This window comes from Bison bison, unplaced genomic scaffold (genome assembly GCF_000754665.1).
Source record: "Bison bison bison isolate TAMUID 2011002044 unplaced genomic scaffold, Bison_UMD1.0 scf7180017864318, whole genome shotgun sequence".
Taxonomy (NCBI): domain Eukaryota; kingdom Metazoa; phylum Chordata; class Mammalia; order Artiodactyla; family Bovidae; genus Bison; species Bison bison.
Genome location: NW_011494890.1, coordinates 2,306,669 through 2,320,509, shown reverse-complemented (window position 1 = coordinate 2,320,509; position 13,841 = coordinate 2,306,669). Strand labels below are relative to the sequence as shown.

Here is a 13,841-nt window from a genome sequence, read left to right as displayed (position 1 = left end):
TCTCCTCCTGCCCCCAATCCCTCCCAGCATCAGAGTCTTTTCCAATGAGTCAACTCTTCACATGAGGTGGCCAAAGTATTGGAATTTCAGCTTCAGCATCATTCCCTCCAAAGAAATCCCAGGGCTGATCTCCTTCAGAATGGACTGGTTGGATCTCCTTGCAGTCCAAGGGACTCTCAAGAGTCTTCTCCAACACCACAGTTCAAAAGCATCAATTCTTTGGCACTCAGCTTTCTTCATAGTCCAACTCTCACATCCATACATGACTACTGGAAAAACCATAGCCTTGACTAGATGGACCTTTGTGGGCAAAGTAATGTCTCTGTTTTTCAATATGCTATCTAGATTGGTCATAACTTTCCTTCCAAGGAGTAAGCATCTTTTAATTTCATGGCTGAAGTCACCATCTGCAGTGATTTTGGAAGCTACCTACTCACCACCAAAATAGCACTGACTATACAAGCAAGGAATTTAGTCAAGCCAACATCCTTCATAAATAAGACACTAAGCTCAAGGAAAGAAAATCAGTTACATATGTGTATGTGTGTGTTAGTCAGTCATGTCCAACTCTTTAGTGACCCCATGGACTGTAGCCCACCAGGCTCCTCTGTCTACAGGATTCTCCAGGCAAGAATACTTGCCTGGAGGGGGTTGCCATATCCTTCTTTACCACTGAGCCACTGGGAAAGCCCTCTCCATCATTTACATATAAGGTAAATAAAATGAAAATAAAGTACAGAAATTCTAAGTACATTAATAAGACCAACCATGGAAGTGTTCAAGTGCTTCAAAAACAATAAGTACATAAAATAATCTTGCTCAAAAGCTATACATATTTGAAGATTTAGGTAGAATATAGAAGATAAAGTAAAAAATAATTCCTTGTCTAAAATGCTGTTCCATAAGTAGTATAAACTTAAACTACCTGATACAAAACAGGATTCAGAGGTAATAGTGTCCTGAATAAGGTGGTAAGTGTGATGCAAGATAAAATAATATACAAGGGTCAGCTAAAAGTTCAAAGAAAGAAGATAATATTGTATTAAGAATATACCATAATATACTTTGTTTCATTTAACAGTTTCAAGCACTTAGTGTCACAAAGTTAAAATGTCAGAGAATTTCAACTTTATATTTTTCTAAGGAAAAAAATTTAGACAAAGAACCTAAGTGCAAAACAGATTTCATTTTGCAAAGGCTTCTAAGAGGGTAATGATGGATTTAACCACCAAGAGGTTTAAATAATAAACTCACCAGGGATAAAGAGAGAAGGCTAATATACTCAAGCGCAGAATAAATATAAGAGAAAGGTAAATCTAATCCAACTAATCCCTTGTGCTTTACAGTCTTATGAGTAAAGAAGTATAATTTCAAGAGAATAATGGAAATAGCAGCACTTGATTATAATTGCCTACCATGAACATATGCTTCAAGGTCAAGTAGACAGCCCTTGGGAGAGTTCAAATGAAACTTCCAAACACTGAGAGGAGAAAAACAGCAAAAAGACCTCAAAGCCTAAGTGTCTAAGTTGACTTTCTCAGATCATTAAAAAGATGAGTTTACATAGTTCTGATCAGTCTCTTTTTTGGTCAAATTTCAATTCAGTTCAGCTGTCCTGTTCAAAATAATTCAAGTTTACCATTTCAGTAGGAAACCATATTACCGTAGCTCAGGTCAGAGCAATCTCTCCATGTGCTGCATAGGGTAAGAAAGCTGGAGACTTCAAACAGAAGGAAACTGAGGAGCCATATTCCATAGACTGAGGGCCACAGCAAGAACATGCCACCTGCCCCTACTTTTCTTCACCAGGGTTCTCTGACATTCGGATTTTCACTGAGGAGTACAAGCCAAATATCATGCCATTATATGATAAGCTAATATCCCAGAGGAATGGTGCTTGGTTCCCTTAAATATACCAGAAAATGTTCTAAAAAACTACTAATCACATGTGTAAACTCCTAGGTGCTTTGGTGACATACTTATTTCACATGCACTATACTAAATGCTTAAATGTTTGTGAATAGATATTTATTCTTCATAAAACCTGTTTACAAAAACACAATTTGGCCTTAATATTAGAAATAATTACTGTCTTTTAAAGATACCTCTCTGGATATTTCTAGATACTCCCTTCTATTTAACTCATTGGGCAGTTGTTTGCTTTATAGCTTAGGCTGTTTCAATACTCTGTCATCGAACTGCAAAGTAATTTTGTGTTTCACTGTACAAAAACAAAAAGAGCCCAGGTAGCATAGACTAAAGATGAAAAATGTAAGCCAATACACATATACAATCTGCTCCTACTGACTTACAATGCTTCCTACCTGGTTCATACTTGCAGATGTAATTGTGCTTCATGTTGCACCTGTCGTCATTCCACTGGTAAAGGTAGGGGCCCCCAAGGCCAGGGTTGGCCGTTGGCTGATGATACATCACAACACACTTCTCACTTCCACAGGAAGGTTCATCAGTGTACCAGTTTCTGCAAGGACAGAGTACCAGGGACACTTCTCAGTGACTTCGCCTGTTCTACTCCGACATCCTCTACAGGTAATGGACATCTCCCCCCATTCTTTGCCCTCTGAGTCCCCCCAGAGACCTCTGCCTCCTCAGGATCCCCACTCACCGGTACTGGGAACTGCTTCCATCCGACCACTGGTAGAGATCTGGGCAGGCACCGGATGTTTGCCCCTGGCCATTTCTCCAAAGCCCTATCCAGAAATCACTATCGGAAATTCCTATTCCTGGCTTTGTCAGGTTCTGCAACATGCTTTCTATTAACTTCTGTTCTGCCTCATTCTCCAGGCTCAGAAGGGCTCCCCCTTCGCTCTCGCAAGCCAGCCGTGCCTCCTGAAAGCTCACGCGGCTGGACAGCTCATGAAAGTAGGCCATCTTGTAGCAGAGATGCTTGAAATCAGCAAAACATACTTTTTGGCCTGAAAAAAAGAAAAGATGTCCATGTACTGATTACCTGAACTATCTTCATAATGGTACTTACTACACGTTAAAACGAAAGAACCAATCAAATCAGAAAGAATCTACCAAGAACGCTTCTCCCACTGAACCACTGCATAAAATCTAGAAAATATTCTAGATTCCTACTTCAATCTACAAATGCTAATTGATACCCTAACAAACTAGTAACCCAAACTTTTCAAAACAGGGGAGAAGAAAGTATAAGTGGGTCAGTCGTGTCCAAATCTTTGCAACCCCATGGACTGCAATGCACCAGACTCCTCTGTCCGTGGAATTCTCCGGGCAAGAATACTGCAGTTGGTTGCCTTTCCCTTCTGAACCAAGGGATATTCCTGATGCAGGGATTGAACCCAGATCTCCCACCTTGCAGGCAGATTCTTTACCATCTGAGCCACCAGGGAATCAGTACACCAAGGAAATTTTTGTAAATCATAATTCTTCTGGCTTACCTTTTGCAAACTGATAGCTAAAGCAAGTGAAAGTAGATAAAGAAATGTCAAGTATACACAGTAAAGGAAGCTAAAAGGTCAAAATTATGAAATAAGAATCACAATTCACAAAGGAATTAATAAAAAGTAAAGTAAAGCAATCTTTACATAAGGCATCATGAAGTGAATACATTCAAATAATTTAAATTTAAATAAAGTGGCAAATATAAACTGTAAATATTTGTTTTTCTTGTATATATTTGAGAGCAAACATATTAAAATTCAAAGTTAATAGAAGTCAGTATAAAGGTAAGGGTAATAATAAACAGTTTATTAATATAGTGTGGTATTAGAAGTGACAGGTAAACCTTTTAGAGTACTCTAGGATATTCAGAATTTGGAACAGAAATTTAAAATGCAAATTTTCACTTGTATTTTAAAGGTTTTTATAAGTTACAACACTCAGTTCAACCATCTATGCTGATATCTATGAGTGATTTTAAAAGTCACTATATAGAGAGAGAATACAAATTTATGTCACGATATTAAATTGAACCACAAATGAAGTTAAAGATAATTCTCAAGAGTTCTTAATGAAATATCACCTTTTATCAAGCTTCACTGCTACGACATCACTAACAACATCTGTGAAGACTTAAATACATAGGCAAACAAAAGTTTGACTTAAAAGGCCTCTCAAAATTGAATTTCACATACCTCTACATATAGTTCAGAATGAATACTCCTAATTACTTCGTGACAGAACTACAAATATGAATGATCACACTGCATCATAAAAAAGCCATATAAATAACAGGAATAGTGTCCAGGATTTAGCAACGGAATTCCTATTGTTCTATTGTTTGCACCTGCCTCTTTTATCACCAAGTAAGTATGCCAAGGTTATAGACACGGTCTTCACAAAGGTCATGCTGCTCTGTTTTGTTTTTCATTAGCTTCCATGATTCACCTCAAATCTTTGCTGTCAACTTTAAAAACTGCCATGGCTCTATCTCTGTCATTATTCCTTATCCCCAGCCTGCTGTCCACAGTCTCCACCTCCCTTTCAGTCTCTCGTTTCAGCCTGAGCTTTGCCCTTGGAAAATAAGCTAGTATTTTATGTAAAATTAAGGTGAGTTACTTTATACCAAGAGATCAAGACATAGCTTTACTGCTTACAATTCTTATTCTTCTTGGGATTGAAGGCTTTATTCACTGTGTATTTAATTTTGTAGCTGATCAAGGAAATCTGTCAGTATTAGAGGGCTGTTATAACAGTTTCTAGCCAGTGTTTTAATATTTAAAATAAAGCATTCAAGCTTTATACTCTTAATTACAGTACATCACACTGAGCCAGTGTTGGTATCACATCCATTCTCCTCCAGAATCAGCAATTAATGACCTCTGATGACACTTAGAGGCAGGAGGGAAGAAATCAGTGGAAGGCCATTAACCTCACACCAGTGTTTGAGTGATAGGCATTCAGTATCTTGATACAAGCTGAGAACAGCCAACGAACAACACAGAAGTTCCAGCAATGCAAGCAAGACAGCCAGGTGTCCTCTTTGTCTCATTAACTGTGATCTGGACTCAGGACTAATGCACTGAATAATAAGAACAAATTAAGAGACTGCCCCAACTATTAATGAAAACTAACATGTTAATATGAATGACTACAGGAAACTGGAATTGAAGAGACACCAAAAGGACAAATGAGCCTGAAATAAATAATCTGGGGGAGATGACATGGAAGTCCCAAAGGTTGATCCTAATACAAATTTTTTAATTTCTAATTTATTATTAGGGTTTGTGATGATGTCAGTGTTCAAAATGGTTGTCCCTGGCAATACTTTAGTAATGCCATTAAGCCTAGTGATTTTTAGGCTTGTATTTTTAAAGCAATCTCTATCTCTATTTTCATTTCTACATCTTTTACATACTTCTAAATCTCAAAATATATCTGAGCTGCATTCCCTTGAGCTTTCAATGTGTTCAATTTTCCACCCAAGAACCTCAGACTTCAATGTGATCCCAGCTTTTGAAATACTAACTTGTCCAATGAGATTGTTTGGCAAGATAACAGAAAGAAACCAAATTAAAAAAATAAAAACAGATTAGCCAGAAATTTTAATGAGTTAAAAATTATTTATGTAACAAAGCCAGCAACAGTAGTTCAGAGGATATGCCTAGTTCACTTTATAAGCTAAAAGTCTCTGCTCATTATCTTTGACATACTGAAAAATAAATGCAGAGATTTGTTATTTATGATGAGGACACAAGAAAAATGATGAAATTGTATTTATAAAATTAAAATAGCACTTCTAATTAAATGCATAAGAGAGCTTTCAGTGTCTTGTGGAAATTCCTAATACCACTACTAGGTATTAGAAATGTCAACCTGTAGATAAACATTAGTCTATACAGAAATAATAATAATAAAGGAAAAATCTAGAGACAGGGATTATATTTTAAATAGTTAGGAACTAATACGAGGAGCCCTGGACAATAGCCAGCCTTTGCACTCTCTGCGCCAGGTACCATTTCTTTGGCAGTGGATGAAGGAATGGTCTAGGATCCTGGAAGATGGGGTGTGGGCTGTGGTGGCTGCATATCAGGGGGACTCGTAGAGGACGAGGACAATGGCCGATTACCAATTACAGACATATGTTAATTGCAAAGTGTACTAATGGAATATCAGCTGTGTCCACACATTTTAAAACTGAAGTTACTAGCAGTTCAGCTTTAGCAAGGCAGTTTTGAGGAAATTATTAGCTATACTGCACATTTTTATGGTATTTATATAGAAAATCAGTTAAAGCTGACACTGAATTTCTTCACATTCAATTCTATTTTATTATCGACTTCCACCTTAGTCAGCAAATTTGGTCCAAGTTGCAGCACAATCACCAGAAGCAGCAGCTACTGAACCACTCACCGCTTCAGCGGACACACTTGGCTGCAGGAGCAGGGGAGCTTTCAACAGCTGGGAAACAAATGTTGCCCTAATTCCCAGAAAAGTTCCATTAATACGGGCCTTCTGGAAGCAACTTTCCCACTTCTCTGAAGGCTAATCTTAGGGAGCCATTACGACTACATCCCTTCTCATTCTGTGAGATCACATGGAAAACTTCCTTTTCTCTTGTTTTTAGATATTCGGAATAAATCCTCCATTGACTTTTTTGAACAACGGGAAGCTAGTCTTCCATCTACTACATCTAACTCCGTTTACTACATTTAATCTTCCACCGACCATTCTACCACCTGTAAAATAATCAGATACCCACCTAGCAGTTTTTATTACACTAAGGCTAGCTTGATGACAATTTACTAAAACTTACCTAACATCTGTGGTGGGAAATCTCCCTTTATTGTTGGCTTATTTACAAAAGAGAAAGACTTTTTACCTAGGAGTCAACAACTCCTGGTTTTAATACATACATTCATACATGCATGCATGCACACACACACACACTCAAACAACTACACAGATACATATGCACTTTAATTCAGCAATAATTTTTAGTATTGCCTGCTAAAATAATCATTCCTATCATTATCACAGCTAAGATTCTACTATTTCCACAAATAGATAATTCTGTCTTTTTTCTTAGTCATAAAAATTCCTGTAGATCTAAATATTGGCAGAGTTTTAAATGTTTTTAGTAACAGTGTAAAAGTGGGACCAATTCATAAAGTCATGGCAAGAATTTTTCTTCCTGAATAGAAAGGATCTATGATTTGGTTTGCGGGTGTGCATGTTAGGTCACTTCAGCTGTGTCCGACTGTGTGACCCTATGGACTGCAGCCTGCCAGGTTCCTCTGACCATGGGATTCTCCAGGGACAAGAATACTGGAGTGGGTTGCCATGCTCTCCTCTGGGGGATCTTTACCACCCAGGGATGGAAAGCCGTGTCTCTTACATCTTCTGCATTGGCTGGTGGGTTCTTTACCATGAGATCTACCTGAGAAGCCTATGATTTGGTTGGGTTTCATTTTTATTTATAAAATTTCTGAAAGTTGAGTCCTCAGTTATGAAAGTAATAACATTTTTTCTTACACCTCACACTATAATCACATATTAGCAACATTAAATAAGTATGGAATTTTATCATGTTTTTCAATAAAAACATGGAAGACATACTGTGAATTCCAGTTGTTCAATTATGATCTACCTTTAGTTGCAAAGAAAAAAACAAGTTGTACAAAAGAGGACCTACATGATAAATCTTCCCCAAATCAGACTAACTGGACTTTGGACATTTCACTAGAATACCATAAACCAATTTGCTTTTCGTGGTTCTTTTTTACTCTACTCAAAATCAAAGGGATAAATATGCTGAAACGATAACATACAATGTGAAATGACTTCCGATCATAATGCCCAAACTTTGAAACTAAAAAGGAAAGCTATCAGTTATTCGTTCTGCTTTTACTGTTCAATATCACACCAACTTTTTAAGACTTTTTCATCATAAAAATGTATTGCTATAATAAACTTTACTTTTGCAACAGATTTTGTAATGTAATTAACTGCATAGTGCACTATTAAGATCATGCTGGAATCCATCTTCCTATACTGACAAACAGCGAAAACTATAGTCTTGGCCATTGTTTGAATAATGGTGGTATCAGCAAATCCTAACTCTCCACCTGGGAAACACCACAAGTCTTCTGAGAAGAGGATGAAATTTATTTCATTAACCTAGTATTTATAATAAGATCTACATAATAAATGTAAACCAAGTAATCATGTGAGTGAAGAATTCAAACATTGAATCACTAAAAGCTGACTTCAATCAATAAGAGCTTTACTTGAACTGTGGAAATATTAGGGACATTATTTAAAACTTTCCTAGCCTCAGTTTTCTTACCTAAAAAGTAAGAGTAGCTCAGCGATTTAAAGAAATAATGATAATAGCCTGAGATTTATCAATAGCTAAGTGTGCAAACCCTCACAGCTAGCACAATCCTTTGTTTTTCAGTCGCTAAGTCTTGTCCAACTCTTTGTTTCTCCATGGATTGCAGCATGCCAGGCCTCCCTGTCCTTCACTATCTCCTGGATCTTGCTCAAACTCATGTCCATAGAGTCGGTAATGCCATCCAACCATCTCATCTTCTGTTGTCCCCTTCTCCTCCTGTCTTTAATCTTTCCCAACCTCAGGGTCTTCTCCAGCAAGTCAGTTCTTCACATCAGGTGGCCACAGTATTGGAGTTTCAGCTTCAGCATCAGTCCTTCCAATGAAGATTCAGGACTGATTTCCTTTAGGATGGAGTGGTTTGATCTCCTTGCAGTCCAAGGGACTCTCAAGCGTCTTCTCCATGCCCTTGGGTAAATTAGGAAAGAGGTGATACAGGCTGGTCTCCTGTAGGTGGCCTCAGTGGTAGCTGTGGGGCCTGAATGCCTGAGTGACCTCTCACCTTTTCTTGGTGAGCCTGTGTCCATGACACGACCTGCACTATTGTGTTTGAACCCCTCTAACCCCACAACTGGATGCTGGGAAAGATTGAAGGCAAAAGGAGAAGGGGATGGCAGAAGATGAGATGGTTATACAGCATCACCAATTCAATGGACATGAATTTGAGCAAACTCCGGGAGGGAGTTAGTGGAGGACAGAGGAACCTGGCCTGCTGCAGTCCATGGGGTCACAAAGAGTCGGACACTGCTTAGCAACTGAACAACATCAACAACAACCCCACAGCAACCCTGTGGTGTGGATGCTCTCATCCCATCTTAACAATGAAGCAAGGGAGACACAGAAAAATTAAATCATTAGCCAAATTCACACAGCTCATAAATGGTTAAGGGTTTGGAACCAGGCAGTCTGGCTCCACAGTTCACACATGTCCCCAAACTTCTAGGCTGCCTCCATGGAGGTCTCAGGTATATTTTTCTTAGGTGAAAAAATTCATGAATAAAGGGACTGATTCATATATACATAATTAGTATAACCTATGCTGTCATGTTTAGCATTGGCTCATGATTGATTACTGGATGGCTAACACATGCTTAGGGTTGTACATGGAGAGTTTCCCTCTAAGCAGAATGCAGAATTTCTTTTGGTTAACATTTAGACATAGGTTTCCTACTGCAACATCCATCTCAGATTTTCAGACCCCATATCTCCTCAATGATTTTTAAGTCTAGACCTTCTATTTTCCAAACAAAATAGACAAGGTCCAACCTGAACATATCCCCAACAAAAAGGAGTATAACTTTAGTCAAATTGCCAGGCTATGTTCTATCATCAGTGATATATTAAAACATGAAAGAAACAATCTCGCCTGATGGTTGTGTCTATCATTTACCTGTGTGCCAAGCATCTAACACAGAAGACAGAGAGTTGGAAAAGATCAACATTGCTAATGAGACCATCAGCTGAATTTCCACTTTGGACATCTTTATATAATACTGTCCCTTTTTAATGTTAATGTAACAGATATTATCATCTTCCAGTAAAAGAATTATGAAAATAAAACCATAAAATAATGAAAAATGGCAGGTAAGGATTAATGACTATGATGAATGTGTAGTTTATTAAGTGACTGCTAATAAGATTAATTCATTCCTCTCTTGCCCAAGAGATACTTAAAGTAATTGCATCTTTGAAAACTGCACTATCATCACTTTATGCTTTTGATGACGTCATGGAATAGTACCACAAGCTGGAATACGCTCAGCAGTTTTTTTCAATTAAAAAAAAAAACTTGTGTGTCCCTTGCTATTAATCTATGGGCTACTGGTCACCACCTATGATTTTGTAATATTCTGTGGCATTTGGATGATCAAAATGGAAGTCTCTAAATCATTCAGTCTTCTAAATAAAATGTTTGCCAATTTCAATAATTTCAAGTGAATACATATTAAAGTGTTCTGCAGAAATATGGAGGTACCCTGAAACACACCTAATGCACTTTGCAGTATAAATAGATTGATGGATCACTGCTGGGTACACTTAAAAAGAGAAAGTAAACACACACACACATTACTTCAGAACACTGTAAATGCTTAAGAATATCCACGTGCTCTTCAGATATATTCTCCCATCTTAGAGACCTGAATTTTGAATTCTTTTTCATATGTATGCATATACCCCCAAAGTAAAATCGTCTTACCTTTGTCCTAAAGAAGATGTCATTATCCACCAGTCACTTCACAAATTTAAATGACTGCACCCCCCCCAGAGATATCCTCTACACGAGAGATCCCCAACCTGCCTGAGGGTCTGAGGTACAGCTGATGTAATGATAATAGAAATAAAGTGCACAATAAATGTTAACGGGCTTGAATCATCCCCAAACCACCTCCTACCCCTCGTTCCATGGAAAAACTGTCTTCCACGAAATCAGTCTTTGGTACCAAAAAAGGTTGGGCCCATTGCTACACATCTGTGTAGAGCAACAAATCAGTACTGGTCTAAGATCTTAAAGCAATTCCCAAATTAGAATCAAAAATTCACTAGATATTCTGTGATCACTGTCTTCATGGTTATATATTTTTATTGCATATTCATGCATCAAAATAAGCATAGCCAGGAATTTATAAACATACTTTTCTATTACTGCTGCTGCTGCTGCTGCTAAGTCACTTCAGTCGTGTCCGACTCTGTGCGACCCCATAGACAGCAGCCCACTAGGTTCCTCTGTCCCTGGGATTCTCCAGGCAAGAGTACTGGAGTGGGTTGCCATTTCCTTCTCCAATGCATGAAAGTGAAAAGTGAAAATGAAGTTGCTCAGTTGTGCCCGACTCTTAGTGACCCCACAGACTGCAGCCCACCAGGCTCCTCCATTCATGGGATTTTCCAGGCAAGAGTACTGGAGTGGGTTGCCATTGCCTTCTCCATCTATTACTGCTAGATGCTATGAAATCTTATGAGGCAGGTTAAGATAATGTTTCATAAGCTTATTCTCCTAAAATGCTTTCACTTCATTTATAAATAATGCTCTCAACTTTTAAAAAGGTGGTGTATGTAACAGTATTGGAAAGTATTTTATTGTATAAAGTTATGAGTTCTTATCTTTTTTCCCTAGGATAAATGATACATTATATGGAAATTATAATGGTTATAATGATCTTCAATAACTAAAAAATGCATTACATATATTGTAAGTATGTTCCTAATAATGGCCCTAAAAAGCTTGTTTCAGTTGACAGTTAAGTAGAATTTTGGTAAATGGTCCCTAGTGGCATGAAAAAGTTGACACACCTTTCAAAGCTTAACAGCATCCAGGGAGACATTAGACCTAATATTTCTGAAATATCAGGCTTTAGACTGCTCTGTTTTCATGCCATCATGGCTGATACATACATTTTTAAAAATTAGTCTTCAGAGGATAAAATTACAAATCAATTTATAATGGTTAGATTTCAATGTGAGTTTGTATGGCAAAGACAAATTATTCATAAGAAGAACATAACTTGGTAATTATTTTACTATCAAGTAAACATCATCATTTATGTTAAATTGAATAAATCATGTTCACTTAATTAGAAATTTTCCAGATGTCACCTACAAGATGTCTATAAATACTTGCTAGAAGAACACAGCAAAAGGTTTGTAAGTATTTATGCAATAATAGAACACAACATAAACTTTTCATCAATGGTTTTTCTCAAGGTCTGCTTTATGTATTCTTCTTCTCCCTTTGCAAATTTTAAGAGATGAAACAAGAATATACCTAATGGAGACTATTTAAATCAGTGAAGTTTTTCCATGTGTTTAAGAAACACCTTAAGCTCAGAGCCTGATCTCTACTGTTCATTCATTTGCACGAATAATTCTGACAGAGACAAAGGCAGTCAGATGCTTGATTTACACATTCAGGTGAGTTTGTATGCTGGACTTTTCTTTGAAGCTAACATCGGCAGGAAGAATCCAAAGCTAGGGCTTGTGTAACCTTATTTGATTCTGCAATGTTTTCATTTTATATTTAAATAATAACAGCCTGGGAAAAAAATGTAAGCAATATGTATTTCCAAGTGACCTTTCACACAATGTATTTAATTCCAATATCTCCAGAGGGCCAAAAAGTTAGTGGAGAGTGATTGATACCCAGACAGTGAAGGATTGTATTCAGAAGATGCAGAACATCACATTGCTGAGGGGAATATCAGTAACAATTAAGCTTAATAGGCCAATTTCTAAAGGTCTGACTTCACTACTGATTAAGTCGCTGTCATCTGTCATCTACCTCTAGTGACACCTGTTATACAGATGCACAGAATGTGAAAAGGAATCTGTGCTTTCTACATTTAAAAAAAAAATTACACACTTAAAACCCAACCCACATATCTTCAACGAATGTCTATTGCAACGCTATAATTAGCATCACAAGAAACTTCAGTAAGTGTAGCTATGCTCAATTTTCCTGTAAGGCCCCATTCATTCATCCTAGGCTTTCGAGAATCTTGGCTTTTTTTTTTTTTTCAGAAACCTTCCCCAAAAGTAAGGGAGAGTGAATGTGGTATGAATTGCTCAACAACAGGACAGTAAAAGTCGTCGAAGGAAAAAAAAAAAGGCAAAGCAAAGGCCGGGAAGCTTGCCAATTCTGATCCCTTTCCTGGGCATAGACTCGAACCGACCTAATTGGGCATCTACTGTGTGCATAGACCTGCATTGATGATCATGCACAACTCAACCCAACTCGAGCCGATTTCGTGTTCTGGGAAGTCCCCAACTTGCAACAAGGTATGTAAAGGAAAGATCTCCTCCCACGACGACCAGTGGCCTGGTCTTTGTCAGCCCTCCTGAGAACAAAGGCTGAGCACCCCGGGGTCGTGAGCCACCCACAGCGAACAGATCTGGTCTCAGAAATCATCTGCATGAAACCCGTGCGGGCGGGCGGGGACTGGAGCCGAGCCAGGCCAACAGAGGGTGGCATTTCTGCAGCGGCTCTTCTGTCACTGGGCTCCGTCTGCCTCCGCGGTACCCCACCCTTTCTACAGGTACCAGCCCTGTAGCCAACTCTCTTACAAAGAAAGTCGAAATAAGTCCTAGAAAACGCTGTACTGCCCAGGATGAAGCAGAGCTCTCTTCGTAGCCACTAAACCAGGCACTTCCAAAAGAATGTAAACTTTTCTGGGTGTTTAGGGAGGGATGGGGAGAAAGCAGCATGCAATCAATTTCCTCCTGCCTCCTCCGGCCCCCTACCTATCCCGCACGGGTCTCCAACCCCTGGGAGAGCCTCCACCCCTGGACACGCCTGCCCTCGCCCGCGCGCCCCGCGATCCCCTCTCCCGGCTTGAGAGCCGGACGGGCTGCCCCGGACTCACCGCTGACCACCCGGCGGCAGAAGGCTCCGTGGCCGCAGAGCAGCGCGGCGCCCAGCAGCAGCGATACCACGCGGCTCATCGCGACGGGGCGGCAGGTGTGGCGTGGAGCGAAGGTGGTCTCCGCCCGCCTGGCGGCCCGGGCTCTAACCCCGCAATCCCCCTGCCTC

The 13,841-nt window shown here is 39.0% G+C and overlaps 1 protein-coding gene across 1 annotated transcript in view; it reads right to left on the bottom strand.

Moving 5' to 3' along the window:
• Window positions 1-13,841, bottom strand: part of CHODL (chondrolectin) — a 23,591-nt gene extending 9,750 nt beyond the window's left edge. The window contains exons 1-3 of the mRNA XM_010852960.1: window positions 13,675-13,841; window positions 2,627-2,936; window positions 2,325-2,482 (exon numbers count right to left, since the gene is read on the bottom strand). Of these exons, the coding sequence (XP_010851262.1) occupies window positions 2,325-2,482; window positions 2,627-2,936; window positions 13,675-13,753 (547 nt within the window). The 5' untranslated portion in view covers window positions 13,754-13,841. The remainder of the gene's footprint in view (window positions 1-2,324; window positions 2,483-2,626; window positions 2,937-13,674) is intronic.